We start from the raw sequence: 18,344 nt of genomic DNA, 5'->3' as shown, positions 1-18,344 counted from the left end.
TAATGGGCATTTGTATTGTTTCCAGCTATTTAACATCTAATTGCTGTTTTGGCTTTTGTGAATAATGCTTCCATGAACATTGGCATTCAAGTGTCTGAGTCCCAGCTTTCAGTTCTTTTGAGTATCTATAGTGACATATTGTTTGAGTTGTTTGGATTCATGCCTCCTTGATTATCAGCCATTAGCCCTGTGGTATGTTCTTTGACTTCTTCCAGTGATGGAAATGAGTCTACCTCCCAATGTTTGAAAGTTTGCTTTCTGGTGTAAAATGTGGTCTGTTTAGCAAACAATCAAAAATGTTCTACTTACTGTCTTTTAGATACTGTGTTATTCCTGAGAATACAGAGATGAAAGATAGCCTTCCCCCCTGCTCTTTAGGTGCTCAGAGTTTAAGGAATGTGGTAAACCAAAATTCAATGTTTTCTCTTATTTATGAATTTTTTCAAAAACGATTTTATTTATTTATTTGACAGAGAGAGAGATCACAAGTAGGCAGAGAGGCAGGCAGACAGAGAGGGGGAAGCAGGCTCCCTGCTGAGCAGAGAGCCCAATGTGGGGCTCAATCCCAGGACCCCGAGATCATGACCTGAGCTGAAAGCAGAGGCTTTAACCCACTGAGCCACCCAGGCACCCCTGATTTATGAATTTTTTATATCAAATGTTTTAGAGAGATAAAAAGGAAAACACATACATCACTTGTATTAAAATTATAAAAGTAGGGGCGCCTGGGTGGCTCAGTCATTAAGTATCTGCCTTCAGCTCAGGTCATGATTCCAGGGTCCTGGGATCAAGCCCCACATTGGGGCTCCCTGCTCAGTGGGAAGCCTGCTTCTCCCACTCCCACGCCCCCTGCTTGTGTTCCCTTTCTTGCTGTGTCTCTCTCTGTCAAATAAATAAATAAAATCTTAAAATAAAATAAAATTATAAGAGTATATGAGATCTGTACCATCCTGGAGTATCCTGGAGGTAGCATGAAATAACATGGAGAAAAGAATTAGAAAGGGCGTTGGCAGGTGCTGTGGTAAGGAGTGCTGGGGAAGAGTTAGGGGAGGTGCCTGGAGAGCTACCTTTGTTAGGTTGATAAGGGGAGAAGGCCTGTGTGTGGAATAGACATTTAAGAGGAACCTTGCAGATATGGAAGAACTCGTTTTGGGATCAAGTAGAGAAAAGCATCTGGGAAAGGGCCCACTATATCCTTACACTCTAGCCACTCAGTTTTTTGCTTTGTGTGGTCTGGTGTTAGCTATGTTTACTCTGGGAAGTCCATTCGAAATGCTCCTCTTTTGTCCCACATTCCAGATTTAGGTTGTTCCATTTATTTGTTCTTGTGGTTTCTTGTGCTTTCTCTTTATGTCATTTATTTCACTCATGATTACTTATGTAGGTATTTGTTGAATGTCTTTCCCTTTCCCAAGTATGTTCTGTGATGGTGGGAGAGAATGCAATCTACCACTCTATTCCCAGCATGGTAACTGTCACTTAATAAGCAGTAAATATCTGCCCCCTGCCCCCAAAAAAGAAAGAATGCCATTGGGGTATCATTTGTTGGAGCATTTAGTTCTTGAAAGCTGCAGGGCTCAGACCTGGTGTGAACCATCTCCTGTTGGAAAGTTGCTTTTCCTTGGCAAGAGAACACTGACTTAAGTCAATCAAGGTTGAAGTAGGTTCACTGTAACTGAGTTATTTGGGAAGGGCAGTCCAGGGCTGGCTGATTGGATAAGATAAGAAGAAAACATAGTCACACAAGTGTATTTTGTATCTGTTTTTGAAAAGAGTAGTTGGCTATCTGATTTAGGAGCCCCCATGTGGTGTAGGCTCAGGAAGCAAAGCTTGATAACCCTGGAAGGTGAGAACCCAATATAATAGGATAACAGGGCCCGTTTTTGTTTTTTTTTTTTCCAGCTTGCTCCAAAGTAAGGCATCTGATTAGAATGAGCATGAATTTGAGGCATGCTGGTGTTCCAGACGCTCAGATTTGAAATTTCTCTTTAAGAAGTCCTTGAGTTTCTTGTCAAGTCATAGGTCTTTTGAGAGCTGACTTGGATGAAGTAATAATGATAATAATGATTCTGACATCTGTACCTCCCAGATGTTGCTGCTTGCATTGTAAACCTGTAAAGTGAGACAAAGATTGACTATTAAGTAGGGGAGTCATGCCCAGGAGATACCTAGCTTTAAGAAAAATTTACGTAGGGGCGCCTGGGTGACTCAGTTGGTTGGACGACTGCCTTCGGCTCAGGTCATGATCCTGGAGTCCCGGGATCGAGTCCCACATCGGGCTCCAGCTCCATGGGGAGTCTGCTTCTCCCTCTGACCTTCTCCTTGCTCATGTTCTCTCTCTCACTGTCTCTCTCTCAAATAAATAAATAAAATCTTTAAAAAAAAATTTACGTAAAAGTGAGAATTTAGAATCAATGGAATTTCAAAAACATCTCGCAAAAAAACCTTCCTCTTATAGATGAGGCAACCATGGCCCAGGAGGGGAAATGTCCTCCCTCAGTTCTAGATAATGTTGAGGGTGGCGCTGACCTTTTAGCACTGGAGAACCATCCTAGCACTATTCCTGTGGTGTAAAACTCATAAGCCAGGGGCTGAGTCTCTCTCCGTCTTTACAAAAAGATATCCCACTGAAAGACTATATCTACAATTGGTATTTATCCAGAAAATGTCACCCAAAGTGGGGAGGGGTTTCAAAAACATGGAAACCTCAGGAACACGTGAATTTATTCATTATAAAATTTTTATCTTGTGTGTGCTGTGGGCTAGACAGTGTTCTGAGTGCTGTGGATACAAAAGGGACCCAGGTATAAGTCTTCACTCTTTTGGAGGTTATAACTCTATAGGACTCTAAACAAGTGAACTTCTAACAGTGAACAGTCTAACAGACAAATTGTGAATAAAATGAAACAGACTTAACAGGATGGAAAGTGACCGCAAGTGTAGTGTGGTTGGGTTCTTTTGGCTTTTCTATTTGTGGGGTCTGGGATGGCTTCTCTGACACTTGAGCTGAAACCTAGATGAGGAGTAGGAGCCAGCATGACCGGTAATGAAGAGGGATGAACAAGGGGGATTGGAGTGGGTATGGGAGGGTGGTGGTTAGGTTGGAAAAGTAGGCAGCATGTGGATTACATAGGGTTTTGTAGCTCAGAGAAATTTGGGTTTCTTCTTAAGTGCATGAGAAGTTGTTGGACTTAGTTTAAACATTTTAAAGGGCATGCTCTGGCTTCTTCATACATTTTGTTATAGTGGGTGAGACTTGTTTGGGCCATGGAGCAGGGTGGTAGGAGTAGAGATGCTAAAAGTGGTCTGATATTTGGAAGTGCATCTGAGCCCATAAGGGGAAAAGGAGAGGGGGGACTCAAGTATGACTACTGGGTTTTGGCCTGAACAACTGGGGAGGTGGTGATTCCTTTGAGATGGTAGAGCTTGGAGAAGGTTGAATAAATTACTGAATCTAGAGAAGTCTAGGCACTGAGTGAATTACAATTTTTCTACAGACATCTGAAAGGTGATCTGAAAGGAATTTGATTTATTCCATGTGATCCTTAGGAACCTAATGAGGGCCAGCAGTTGGAACATCTGGGAAACATTTCATTTTAGCCTTTGATCTGCACAGGTGAAACTGCCTGCAAGGAAGTGATGAGGGTCACCCGAATTGTTAAGGCTGAGACAGAAAGACCACCTATTGGTAGGGTGATCATGTAATTTATTGTCCAGATCAGGGCATTTTTGAGAATGAGATGGGGTGCTGTTAATTATGCTAGATAACAAGTGTAAATCTGGATTGCCCTGGTCACGTGAGGACCAGTGTCTCTCCTGCCTCACCCGTTCATCCTAGCGACACTGTAGAAAGGATACCTTTCGGTATAAGTTGAAACGAAGGGATCTCTTAACATCCCTTCAGAACTAAGGTTCTGAAGATCTTTGGTGTGTTTCATTTAACAGTAAGTATTGATGCCGAACTTTTCTGATTAAGTGGAGTGTACTTACAATACCGGCAGCCTCCAGTGTGGGATGCCCTCCCCGTCCCTGCCCTTCACTTGTTCCTCCTTCTTACCTTCTATGGGAAGCATTTGCAGAGTAGCACCCCTTGACTGTTGATGGATGCCCCTCCTTGGGCTTCCATAGCTCACTGAGCTCCTCCTGGTCACAGTACTTAATGCAGGCTTAAAAATCATCTACTCATTTGTTTGTCTTCAGCCCCAGGTTGTATGATCCGCTTCTGTACCCCAGGCTCCAGCACAGGCCTGGCATAGGACAGATGTTCGTGGAATGTTTGTTGAATGAATGAATGAATGAATGAATGGAAGATTGTCACCGTAAATTGGTTTTTATAGATTTTCAGTAATGTACTGACACCCACGTCTGCATAAGAGTATGTATCTCTTCACTGTTTATTACGCTAAATCTACTCAGCAAGCCTATTATATAAGTTTTTTTTTTTTTTTAAGATTTTATTTATTTATTTGACAGAGATCACAAATAGGCAGAGAGAGGAGGAAGCAAGCTCCCTGCCAAGCAGAGAGTGAGATGCGGGACTCAATCCCAGGACCCTGGGATCATGACCTGAGCCGAAGGCAGAGGCTTTAACCCACTGATCCCTATAAGGGTTTTTTTTTTTTTTTTTTTTTTTTTTTTGTACTCATTTTACTGATTGAGGAAACCAAGGCTCAGAGAGGTTCAGTAACTTTTCCCATGTCACATGGCTAGTAATTAGGAGGAGAGGCAGGACTGGAACCCACTAACCACTTGGTGAACTGCTTGGTTCAGTGCATACTGTGTCTCCTTCCTCAAAACTTAACCACATGTTTGAAGATTTTGAAAAGTTCTGCAATAAAACAAACAAACAAAAACTAGTTTAACTTGATTAGCCCAGTGTCTTCCTGACTATGTAGACTGCTATGACGGTGGAACCGCTCCACCACCACCTCCCCTTTACCTACCAACATTTTGTCGTAAACTGTTGGGAAATGCTTGTATGGTGGAAAAGAGTTATGAACTGAAAATCTCCAGTTGTAAGGTTCTTTTCCTGGCTCTGCCTACCACCTTTCCAGGGCTCATTTTTTTTCTTTTTTTAAAATACTTTATTTTATTTATTAGAGAGAGAGAGAACACTAATGAGCAGGGAGAACAGCAGAGGGAGAGGAAAAAGCAGACTCCCGGCTAAGCAGGGAGTCTGGGGGAGGGGGTTGGCTCATTCCAGGACCCTGGGATCCTGACCTGAGCTGAAAGCAGAAGCTTAATTGACTGAGCCACCCAGGCACCCTAGGGGCTCACTTTTTCATCTGTAAAATGAGGAAGTTTAAAGAGATAGCCTTCCAGAACCATCCCACCTTTAAAACTCTGCAACATCGTAAGCAGGCCTGCCTTCAGCGTGCAGCCATACTGGGGAAGCCTGGCATACCTGAGTGTTAGAGCCAGGTTTCCACTCCCTGCCAAGCCTGTGTTTGCTTCACCAGCTCTTGCAGAGCTTTGCAAGACACACAGTATTGTTTTTTTTTTTTTAAATTTGCATATGTTTCCTACTCTGTGTGCTGTCACCACATAGAGAATCAGCAGTCAACCTTCCTGTCGCTGGCCCAATGTCTAGCTGCCGGGTGAAATGTTCATGTCAGGCTGGCAACCTGAAAAAGTCAGCCTTGGGAAGCTTCCAGAATTTCTGTGCTCCTGCAGCCCTAGGCTGAGATGGGCATGTTCAGTGCCAGCCTCTAGTTTCAAGGGGCCGCACTTGAACCATCATGCCATGTGGCCCTCTGCAGAGGCGTGTCGGGACAACATCAGGTGGGAAGTAGATCATTTCTGGCTGTGCACCTGGGCTGCCTTGGCAGCAAGAGTCCCTGTCCTCTTTGTCATGATGCTCTTTGGGGTGATGACTCTCCCCTTTTTCTTCTCTCTTACCAAAACTAGGTGGGATTATTCAGATTCTGATTTCCCTCCAAAAAACCTGTGTGAGAGAATTTTCCATTCTTTGGATGCATTTACTATATTCTGTCTTCTCTTTGCCTTTTTTTCTCAGAATTTTCATAGCTTGTAAGGCATGAAGGAAAAAGTATAGAATCAATCAAATTGCATTCAGACTTAATGAAATTTCCCTGTTTTATACACTGAAAAAGATCTAAGCAAGCCACTAGCAATTTAAGAGGCCTAAATGGAGTCTCCTTGTAAAGAATTATAATAAATACCTTGCTCTAGAGTGCCGTGAACTTTTATGTATGCTCAGCCCTCTTTCCCAAGGGTAACTAGCCACAAAATCTATTAATGTTATAGATTAAAAAAAAATACATCGTGGATTTATGAACATGAGTTTTAGCAAGAGCTTACTAGAGACAAACTCTAAAGTACCACTTCTGGAAATTTAGCAGAAACAAAAAAATAAAAAATGTAAGTGAAGATGTTTGAAGATGTTTACTGTATTATTATCTATAGTAGCCAAAAAAACACAAAACAAAACCAACCTGAGTGTTTCAATGTTAGAAGGTTATTTGGTAAATTATGATATAGCCACATGTCAAAATATTATGTGTGGCCACTAAAAATGTTTATTGTGAAATTCACATTAAGCAGGAAAGTATTTAGTAAAATTAATGAAAATGATCAATATATAATTTGTAAAAAATATGTTAAAATGTGTATGCTTATTGATGAAACTAGAAGATGATTTTTAAAAGTTTACAGTAGGATAATGAATATAAGTATTTTTGATTAAATTAATAAATATTTTTAATATTTATTTTTGTTTTTTTCAATGTAAAATTAAGTCTCTTAGCTCTGTTAAAAATATAAAACTTAGAAAATCTGAAAAAGTTTGTTTAGAAATTAAATTTAGAAATTAAAAATGGCACCTACAGAAGAACATTAAATATCACGCATAATCTCAACACTCAGAAATAACCATTGCAGACATTTCAGTATGTGTACTAACTAATCTTTTCTTGGGGTGTCAGTGTTTGTGTGTCTATAGGAAAATATTTTTAAGTAGTCTTGTACACACATACTTGCAAGTGACTTTTTTCACTTTCTGTAAAGGGCAAACATTTATTCAACAATTACATTTTCCCCACATATAATTTTTTTTAAGGATTTAATTTATTTATTTGACAGACAGAGATCACAAGTAGGCAGAGAGGCAGGTGGGGTGGGGGGCATCCATGCCCCCCACCCCACTGGAAGCAGGCTCCCTGATGACCAGAGAGCCTGATAGGGGGCTCCATCCCAGGACTCTGAGACCACGACCTGAGCCGAAGGCAGAGGCTTAACTGAATGAGCCACCCAAGCACCTCCACATATAGTTTTTAATGACAGTTCTATTCCTTCATATGGATGTACAAACAAGGGACTCAGGCAGTCTCCTCACTGCATATGCATGTGATGTAGCCTCTTGCTGAGTATTGTCAGATTGCTCTGAAGGTAGGTTATATTAATTTACATGATCACCTCTTTGCCTAAAGAAGTAAAAAATTATTTTTTTAAAAAGTACTTTTCTCTTTTTTTCTTTCACTGAGGCAACTCCCAAATCAGGTTTCCCCATACAACTGACAACAAGTAAACTCCATCACTCTTAATGGTTCTTTGAGCCCAAACATTCCTTGGGCCATTTTTTGCACATTGGGTATAATGAGTGACTGTGCATCCACTCCTGTCTTAAGGATGTGTAATGAATGTTTATAGAGTGTACTGATTGTTGCCATATGGGAATTCAGTGTTTCCTAGCCTGAGGGATTTCACTAAGAATTGAAGCAAAAGTTGTTAAAAATTTTCAGTTACATTTTAGGTTTCATAAATATTTGTACTCTATTTGAAAAAGGATGCATTTTTCTCCTGCACAAATTCTACTAAGTAGTGAAGGTACCTAATTTAGGATTTAATTTGACATAAGCTGTCAGACCTGACTACCTATCTATTTTAATGATGAATTTCTTTTTACTCTTTATTCAAACCTGGTTCTTTACTTTCCACATTTGTATTGAGTGCCAAAGGAAGAGATTCTTTACTCACTATGTGCTTTTCTACTCCATTTGATTCCTTCGGAATTCTCCTCCAGTTTTATTTATACTTCATGAATTTGAACAGATCTGTAATCTCTCATTGTTCACTGGTGCCAGTTGAAAATTCTCCCAGGCTCTTTTTATAGGGTAACTGTCATGTTTATACTACGTTTCAAGAAACGTCCATCTTTTTAATTTGCTTGTCTAAATGCATTTAATTTTTAAGAGAACAGTTGTAAAGTTGTGAACTTGACATCTTTACGCTTTAATATGCATAATTACACAGTGCTCTATCCCCTGTGCCGACTTTATTCTAGGCTATGTGTGTATAAAAAGCATGATTTACCACCTCTGGCAAGAATAAAGATACCTTTGATATTGTCTCCATTTCTTGTCTTTCAACTGTTACTACAAGTCTGGTTATATCCCCAGGGAGAGGTGAGAAAAGCTGTCTTTGCGCTGGGAAGTCCATTTCTCAAGGGGACATCAATACTCACATGGATCCTATTTACATTGTAATTGGTCACTGGCTGTCTGGTACAGCTGTTTCAACTTAAAACCCAAGGCAGTTGCTATGGAGATGGTTGACTAGAAATAGGTCAAGTTAAAGTCCTTTCCCCCTGGATAGAAGTGCTGTAACAACTCTGGAATTGTCTCAGTTGAACAGAAAATCTGTAGGTGGGCAACCACACTAAAAAAAATAACGTTCTCTTTGTAGGATGAGGCTCATCATGGATGCCAGTCCGCTCATGTTGCTTCTGCTACTCTGCAGGCAATACTGCGGAAGACTTCCTGTGAAAGCCAGAGTACTAGAGATTTCATGATTTGCAGTATGTCCTCGATTCCTGGCTCATGTATGACTCTCAGAAGTTATTTTATTTCACAAGTTCCCAAACATAGTAGGATAGCATTTATTTTTAAGACACTAACCAGGAGTTCAAGAACAAGTTTTTAAAAACACAATGTTAACAGTGACATTTGGAAAAGGAAGGCACCTGGTGACATTGGGATGTGACGTAAACTGGGCTGGGCAACATCGTGGCTTTCTTAAGGCCTGATTCCCAGGGTGAGTGATGTCCTACCTCTCATCGCATCAGTCCTCCTGTGGGGTGACCTTGATTACCTTTTCTTTTTCTTCATTGTGTGTCAGATGCGGAAATGGTTCCTGACTGTGTGTCTGATCATTACAGTGGGGACTTGCAGTCTTCTTGGCAGACAGGCACATGGTGTAGGTACTATTACAGGTCCTTAGGCTTTGTCTGGTTTAGCGTTTGGTGAATATGGATTCTTCCTGCGTCTGCTATGCCCATCACATCCTTGCCCTGCCCCCCTCTGTGGTGCTATTTGCTTTAGGGAATGGGTTAGTTTATGTGTAGATGGTTCTCACATCATGACTGATGGAAAATGACAACTATACACTTTTCTTGACAGTTCTTTGGAAATGACACATGTTCTAATACTTTCTTCAGCCGATCTTTCTTCTGAAAAGGGTGAACTGAGGGTTGGCTGGGGCCCATGCTGAAGAAGTATTAGAGGGAAGATTTTCACTGATTAGAATGTATGTTCTTTGAAAGCTCTAAGAGAATATTGCAACATGCAATAACAAGTGAGTAACAGTAATAATGTTAGCTAACACTGTGTCATTCTTACTTTGTGCCAGGTAGTGTTCTAAGCTCTTTATGTTCATTTCTTTATTTAATCCTCACAACAGCCCAGAGAAGTGGATAGAAGTGTTACTGTCCCATTTTACAAGTGAGGAAACAGACCTTGACAGGATAACTAAGAAGTCCAAGATCATGCAGCTTGTAAAACGTGGTGCTGTTTTTCAGGCTCAGGTAGCCTGGTTCTAGGCTTGGATGTGCTTACTGCTATGCCTCTATGAACTATATATTAGCATTTAAGGAAGACAGTCTCCCCCCACTCCCCGATTATCATAGTGCAGTGGTTATTCTGCATTTGGCAATGTCTGGAGACCCTTTTGGCTGCTGCAATTAGGAGGGGGATTGTGCTACTGGCGTCTAGTGGGAAGAGGTCAGCGATGCTAGTAAACATCTTACAGTACACAAGACAGCCCCTTGCAACAGGGAATTATCTGGCCTAATATGTCAGTAGTTCTGAAGTTGTGAACTCTTACTATAGTAATACATGCTCAGTCTTAAAAAGTATATTACTCCCGTAGTCTTGACCTCTGTGAGTGCAAGTATATTCTTCTAAGTTTTTTTCTTCTGAGTATACTACCGTACATTCATGTGCATGTATTTTACAAAAACAGAATCAAATATGTATTCTATTCTATAGGCTAGCTTCATAAGATATTATATACATTATTTCCACTTCGGAGTGTTTTTTGATAACTGTATGGTGTTCCTTTGGATGATTGGGTGCCAAGTATGGGTTATTTTGTAAGTTTTAATTGGAAGTAATATAATACTGTAGATATATCTTTGTTTATGTACTTTAGATCTTAATATCTTGGAGAAAAACTAGGTAGTGGCCTTTGGACAAGGACAGTGTTAACCGTGGTGCTCCCTCCTATAACCCGCCCCCCGCCCCCCGGCCGATCTGGAGTCAGTCTGTTTGTCCTGTCTCACGGCACACATCACTGAGATCATTGATCATTGCATAGCTCCGTAACTCTAGCTGTGTAAGCTGGTGGTCTGTTTAGGATGGGTTGCTAAGATCATGAGAAAGATTTTAGAAAAGAGGAATCCTGGGAGAAATGAAAGCATATATCTAAAATGAAGGAAGTGTGTATGGGTAGGGGGAGGAACTGAGCCAGAACTCTAGCACTAGTGTGTGTAAGGTGATCCCTAGACCCAGCAGTTGGAGTTTTGTAGACATTTTTGAAGGAAAATGAAGTGACTAGCTCCATATTTTGTTCCCAACTTTGTGCAATTAACCATGTTTGATAAATATGTAAAATAAATAATTTAAACACTATCAATAAACTGTCTTAAGTCATGCTCTGTGGATTCCTGGAAGTTAAAGATCTCTTTTAGGAATCAGAGTCAGTGGCTGGCAGATAGTGAGTGCTCAGCAAATATTTGTAGCCAGAGTGAATTGAGGGGAAGAGGAGAAGAAAAGGGAGGCCCCTGGAGCAGCCCCACCAGGGTCTGGTTTACATCAGCCAGCTCCATGCAAGTTTCCCCCAAACAAGGGGTGGGAAACCTTGGAACACATGGGCCATTAAAGCTTGTGTTTGGCTGTCTTCACTACAGCTGTTCCTATGCGGATCCTGTGATTCCGCATTTCCACTCTATAGTGTACAGCCAACAGAAATGCATATGTATACTTGCTAAAAGTCATGAGCTCCTTAGAATGTTCATAGAAGTGAATATTATCCATCATAGCCTCAAACTGGAACCTACCCAAATGCCCATCAGTGGTAGAAGGGATTAATAAATCAGTTTTAATTGCTACTGATAAAATGTTTCAAAACACAAAAGGATACGTGAAAAACAGACATTCCACTTTCTACCACTTGGATTTAACAAAGGTTAACATTTTGTCATATTTGTCTTTAGTTCTTTTATTATTTTAAGACACAACCTTCTGATGGCCCATCTCATCAGTGTTGGGGTGGGTTGGGGTTGGGTGAGTGATCTGAAGATACTGAAACACAAGAGTGGGATAACCCGGGCTTTCTATACACATTTTCCCTTGGCATGGATTGAATTACCTGTCACCGGACCCTAAACATTCAGCAATCTAGTCAGTGAGAAAATCCCTGGATGAAATAGAAATAAGCTGTACCTTTTGCCTCTCCTGGTCTCTGAAAAATAAAACACCTTGCAATGGTGTCCTTAAGGACACTATACCTCTTTTTGTTGAAATATAAGAGAATTTGTTTTTTCCCATCAAAATGTCATTGGAATACCATGAATGTTTTGGTTGTACTGATGTGAAGAAAAGAACAAGAACAAAGTTGGGTGTTTTCAGTGATTGCTGTAATTAACAGGAATACCATCCCCCCCTTCTCTTCTTCTCAACCCAGCTCATCAGGATGCAAAGGATTGACAGTCGCATTATCATGGGGATAACCTTGAGTCTAATGTAGTATATATTACAAGAGTTGTTTGCAAATTTCTGTTCTTTAGATAGTATTAGCAAGAGTGAGGATGAAGACTTTTTTATGGCTCTCCTCCAGTCATGAAGCCACAGTTGAGGCTAGTTCTCTTTAGCAAGTGCTTGCTAGTGCTAGGTAGTACTTGTCAGCCCTTTAAAAAAAAAAAAAAAAAAAAATTAATTAATTAATTAATTTATTTTCAGCATAACAGTATTCATTGTTTTTGCACCACACCCAGTGCTCCATGCAATCTGTGCCCTCTATAATACCCACCACCTGGTTCCCCCAACTTCCCACCCCTTCCACTCGCTGCTTCAAACCCCTCAGACTGTTTTTCAGAGTCCATAGTCTCTCATGGTTCACCTCTCCTTCCAATTTCCCTCAACTCCCTTCTCCTCTCTAACACCCCTTGTCCTCCATGCTATTTGTTATGCTCCACAAATAAGTGAAACCAAATGATAATTGACTCTCTCTGCTTGATTTATTTCACTCGACTTGTCAGCCCTTTGTGTATGTTATATTTCTTCCTTGTCATAACCCCTGAGGTGGCTGTTGTTACAATCTCCATCTAAATGTGAGTAAACAGGCCTGGGGAGGTTCAGTAGGTTGCCAGGGGTCACACCATGAATGATTTGAATCTTGTTTTCACTGGCTCCAAAGCCAAGTTCTTAACCAGTCACTAAATGAGGGCCACTTGCTCTTGTTACTTGGGTTATTACTAGAACGGTAAAGTAGGAGTTAAGGTCTTGGGAACATTTGGTAGAGCACTTCCCAATCCTATGGAATTCAGCCTCCTCTGTAGTCTGAGGTAGGCAAGGCAGTGGTCCTGCTCCCATTTCACAGATGAGGACTGTCAGGAACCAGACAAGCGGTGTGCCTGCTCTGGGCCACACAGGTGATTTGGGCTGGAAACTGAAGGAGGGTCTTTGAAACACACTCCAGCTTTTTCCCTGTGCTTGTGCTTGGCATATGACCACGTTAGTTGATGTTAGTTAGTAGCCCAGCACTTCGGTTGACTCTGTTTCCCCATCTTTTAAGTAGGAGCCGTACAGCCTGTCTCTTACTTCTTAGAGATTATAGAGGATTAGCCAGCACTGCATGTTTTAAAAATTCTTGGAGGGGGTGCCTGATGGCTCAGCTGGTTGAGCGTCTCAACTCCTGATTTCAGCTCAGGTTGTGATACGAGGGTCATGAGATCGAGCCCATTGTAGGGCTCTGTACTCATGCGGGCATCCGCTGGAGATTCTTTCTGTCCCTTTCCCTCTGCCCCTACTTCACTCTAAGATAAATACATAAATCCTTTAAAAACATAAAAATTCTTGGAGATACATACCGTTTAAATATATATCTATTTAGTCATTGTGATGCTTTATGATATGGAATAATACTCGTTTATTGAAGATTTACTTCCATATAAATCTTTATTTTTGGTACTCTGGTAAAAGTATTTGATAACTGAAATGGAAGTTGAAGATCATGAGGTTTTTTTCCCCCTGCACATACTGGGTCAGTGTTTTTCTAGAGTCATCATAGCTAACCTCAGCTTTTCTGGGTGGTTTTGAGGTTGCAGCTGCTCCCTGGTGGTTACCTGTTAAAGGCGCTAACTGGAGACACCCAGAAGGGCCCGACTCTACTGTTCTACACAGGTAAGGTTGGCGGCTCTTTCCCCAGTGGACATGTTTAATTGCCAAGTAGATTACTGTACCATTGAAAAGGAGCCCAGTGGCCCTTTTCAACTGTAAAAGGGTGAGAATGACAAACTCTAATTGGTTGGTAGGAAAATAAAATAGGGAATAATATATGTGAAGACCCAAACACTGTGCCTCACTCACAGAAGGTTCTTACTAGGTGGCTTCTTCCTTCCTCATTTGGCCAGCCGAAGAGCTACCTTTGAAGATTTTTTTCCCCCTATGACAGGCCTGTTACAAATCTCTTGACATATTTAATCTTCACAACCTGTCTGTTTGCTCTCTCTCATGAGCGGGTCACTATGAGGAAGAAGATCGTCTGTCTTACAGATAAGTAGTTGTGTCTGGCCAGGTGGTCGCTGTGGAAGCTCCAGCCTTGGGAATAGGATTCTTGTGATCTCCAGGCTTGGACTGACATACTTTGAAGCCACCATCTGACTGAAAAACCACAGAGCTGCAAGTCGGTCAGCAAGTCTCCAGGGTGGCAAGGAAATAATTATCTCAGGCAAAAATAGAGTAGCACTTTAAGCCCCGGAGATGGAGAAAGGTTGGGTCAGGACTCAGCATCTCGACAGCCCAAGAAAACTGTTCTCCTAACCCACTTTTTCTGATGGGAGTTTTGAGCCTCTATTTTTGACAACGTTTCTGCTTACTGCCCTTGTTGCCAGGGAGCTGAGTGTACATGAGGTTCAGCTTTAGGGCTGTAGTCCCTTGACAAAGGGCAGAAATATTGCCAAGTGTGAGGCCGGCAGCCTTCACAGTAGAAATAGACTGTGAGACAGAAAGTCCTAGGATTCTTGGGTACCTCAGGTCGACCGGGCCTCTTAGCTCCCAAGTGACATTTTCTTTCATGAATTTAATAGAAGAAAAAGCTAAGGCAGTAGGAAAACCCAGAGGGGACTGTATTTTACCCACTGACTGAGTCCATTTTCTTAGAAAAGCACATCTCTCATCATTGCTGAAAACAGTCACTAACACATATTAGATACTCAGTAAATATTTGTTGAAACAGTAAATGAAAGTCCTGGTGGAATTGCCATAGGGAATTCAAAGATGTTTCAGGAATGGACTAGGAGTGTGTAGTCCACTGGAAAAAGCATGAACAGCGAGTTAAGGCTATGTAGTGCTATGTGAATGTGTGTTTCTTCTTATTCTCCAAACTTCTCCCCTAACCCTCCTTGTCTTTCTATGCCCTTATAAAATCTTAATTTGGAATCTGCTAGCATGAGGCACATATAGCCAGCTAATCTGCTGTAGAAAGACACAAAGTTTAAAGCCAAGCAACCTTCCTCTCCCAAAGGGAAGGGAGGAAGCAGGACTGGGCAGAGGGAGAAGCCAAGACAACAGTGCAGGCCCAAGAAGTCCCCACTGATCCCTTAGTGGCTTTGGGGTAAATAGGGCCCTTCGGATGGAGCTGTGGTAGGCCGAAAGGACTGGTTAATCATTGGTGGTTCTCTGCAGCTGTGGAGAGCCCTGAGGGAGCACTCCCAGCAGCTGGAGCAGCACTCCTCCCTTAGAGGGCGATGCGGGTGGTACATCTCCACATCCACCTCACCAAGTGAGATCCTGTGGGGATCCAGGCCTGCCCACAAGAGAAGAAGAAATGTGTTGAGTCTAGTTCCAAGAGGGATTAGAACCCATTTGACATTGCAGCCTCAAATGGGTTCTAATCCCTCTTGGAACTAGACCTGTGGTGGAAGGTGACAGATGTGGCATAGCTGGGGCTTGAGTTGGGGTCCAGGACTACCTCTGTGTCCTGGCTTGAGCTGAGGGGGATTATGGGCACTTCGCTGCAGCCGGTTCCCGTTTCCTGTTACTGTTTGTGCCCCTCCTCACTCTGCCTTTGCTGTGTCCCAGGCTTGACCACCCGGTCCTCCACGTCTCCTGGAATGATGCTGTTGCCTACTGCACGTGGGCCGGAAAGCGTCTGCCCACGGAAGCTGAGTGGGAGTACAGCTGTCGAGGAGGCCTGCAAAATAGGTACTTGGAGGGTCTTATCCTTATGACCTGTGTCATGACCTTTTTCTAAATCTGTGGCACCTATTTTGACTAGAAAGTTGATTTTAAGCAAAACTAACAGCTTTTTCTTCCCAGGCTTTCTTCATCTCTATGGGCTTACTTAGGAGACACTGATGCATGGGTCACCCAGTGTCTGGTGAAGTGTGCTCCCCACAGCCCCAAAGTGTGCTCCCCACATTCAGCCCTCCACTCTTACATAGTCCTCCTCAGAGCCTTTCAGCAGGCTGCCTTGCCTTTAGGATTTTCTTACTTTAGACAGCTCCCGAAGCAGTGCTATTTCTCTGCTTCTAGAGCCATGAGGCAGAAAATTCATGTTTGGGTCACATCTTCTAGGAAAGGCTCCTTAAAATAGCAGAGGCTTTATAAAAAAGTGTGGTGTGATGCCGGCTGATTGTGCTACCATATAAGTCCAGAACGATGCCCACTTTCCCAGCCTTCGATAAGTCCTTCTCTCAGCTACGTGATTTATTTCAGGCCTCTTGAGTACTCGGGAAACACAGAGCTTGTTGTGAACTTGATACGAGCTAGTTGTGCGGAAGTTTAAAAAAAAAAGTCCTGGTTAAAAGCTTTGTTTGTTTATATATTTGAAATGTAAAACACAGTTCACTCGGAACAAGTGAGCCGTGCTCTTTTCGTTCTTTGCATTCCTCCTCTTGACTTTAATCCAGAAGCTGTGCCTGTTTGACAGGCTGATGCCTGTGTCTCTTCTGACAGACTTTTCCCCTGGGGCAACAAACTACAGCCAAAAGGCCAGCATTATGCCAACATTTGGCAGGGCGAGTTTCCTGTGACCAACACCGGGGAGGACGGCTTCCGAGGAACTGCCCCTGTGAGTAACGAGCCTTGGGAAGGTGGGCAGCAGCTCCTGAGAGCGCGGACAGGAGTGGAAGGCATTGCTCACGCCCTGACCCGTCTGCTGTCCTTTTGCTGCTTTCATCCACTTGTGCACATGGCAGCTGCTAATAGCTAACCACGTGTTTTTTTATAACACAGTTTTCTTTCTGATTCCATCATACTTAATAGAAACTTTGGAAAACAGGAAGAGTTCAAAAGAGAAATTATAAGGACCTGGAATTGTGCCACCCAGAGATGACCCCTGTTAGCATTTTGGTACCTTTCCTCCTCCTCATGCTAGGAATGGCTAGTCGTTAGTGCTTGCTGTGTAACAGGCCTGGTGCTAAACCATGTGTATGAATTATCTCTTTTAATGTTGATTCAACTTTGTAAGGCAGGTACCATTTAGTTTATACTCATTTTCCAGGTGAGCATTCCCAGGGACAGAGAGGTTAACTAACTTCCCAGAGTTACACAGGCTGGAAAGCAGCATGGTTGGGTTGAACTGGGTCGGTTTTTTTTCCAAAGCCCATGCTCTTAACTCCCATATATACCAGTGTATATTTTTCTGGTGTTTATGTAGATATATATATACACACATATATATATGAAATGTATAAATACATCTATATGTATATACATATATATACACTTATATGTGTATACATTCATATATATGAAATGTGTAAATATATGGTGTATATACCATATATATTTATATATGTACTTTTTTTTTTAGCTACATATTTTTTACATGTTGCTTTTGGGGCATGCTGAATACAGTGTTTAAAATCCTGTTTTCCCTGCTTAATATCAGAAACTTTTTATCTATCATTAACGGTTTTTCACAAAGATACTATCTTTTTTTTTTTTTTAAAGATTTTTATTTATTTATTTGCCAGAGACAGAGGGAGAGAGAGCGAGAGAGCACAGGCAGACAAAGAGTCAGGTAGAGGCAGAGGGAGAAGCAGGCTCCCTTGCCGAGCAAGGAGCCTGATGTGGGACTCGATCCCAGGACCCTGGGATCATGACCTGAGCTGAAGGCAGCTGCTCAACCAACTGAGCCACCCAGGCATCCCAAAGATACTATCTTTTTAACAGATGAATAACTTTATATTTGATTGAGCCCTAAGTTATTTGCCTCTTCTTAATAAGTCACACATTTAGGTTATATCTGTTGGGATGTTTATGGAGGGTTTTTTTTTTTTTTTTTTTTTGCTAAATAATATAACAAGGAGTATCTTATACATCAGTATTAAATCGTATCTCTGAAGGGGTGCTTGGGTGTCTCAGTAGGTTAAAGCCTCTGCCTTCAGCTCAGTTCATGATCCCAGGGTCCTGGAATCGAGGCCCACATCAGGTTCTCTGCTCGGCGGGGAGCCTTCTCCCCCCCACCCCCACTGCCTTACTCTCTGCCTGCTGGTGATCTCTGTCTGTCAAATAAATAAATAAATAAATAGATAGATAGATAGATAGATAGATTGTATCTCTGATGATTTGTTTAAGATGGATTCTCAGCAATGAAATTAATGAGTTGAGGACTAGAAAACTTTCTTTATAAAGGTTTTAGAGATATACTGTTTTGCAGAGTGCATGTGGCTTGTTTCTCTCCAGAAGTGTATGCGAGTTCCTTTCTCATTGCTTTTCTGCTGGTAAAATGGTACACTAATGAAGCAATGTTACAAACTTTTCGTTTTCCCTTAACAGTGAGAAAAGAAATCTTGTGGTAGGTAAATAGCAACTTACTGGGTT

General features: G+C 41.8%; 1 protein-coding gene across 2 annotated transcripts in view; it reads left to right on the top strand.

Annotated features, from left to right (window-relative positions):
* Window positions 1-18,344, top strand: part of SUMF1 (sulfatase modifying factor 1) — a 105,979-nt gene that overhangs the window by 31,788 nt on the left and 55,847 nt on the right. For both annotated transcript variants that reach the window (XM_059161556.1, XM_059161555.1), the window contains exons 4-6: window positions 13,615-13,697; window positions 15,597-15,719; window positions 16,473-16,587. In XM_059161556.1, the coding sequence (XP_059017539.1) occupies window positions 13,615-13,697; window positions 15,597-15,719; window positions 16,473-16,587 (321 nt within the window). The remainder of the gene's footprint in view (window positions 1-13,614; window positions 13,698-15,596; window positions 15,720-16,472; window positions 16,588-18,344) is intronic.

This window comes from Mustela lutreola, chromosome 2 (genome assembly GCF_030435805.1).
Source record: "Mustela lutreola isolate mMusLut2 chromosome 2, mMusLut2.pri, whole genome shotgun sequence".
NCBI lineage: Eukaryota > Metazoa > Chordata > Mammalia > Carnivora > Mustelidae > Mustela > Mustela lutreola.
This window is presented reverse-complemented; position numbering and strand designations above follow the sequence as displayed.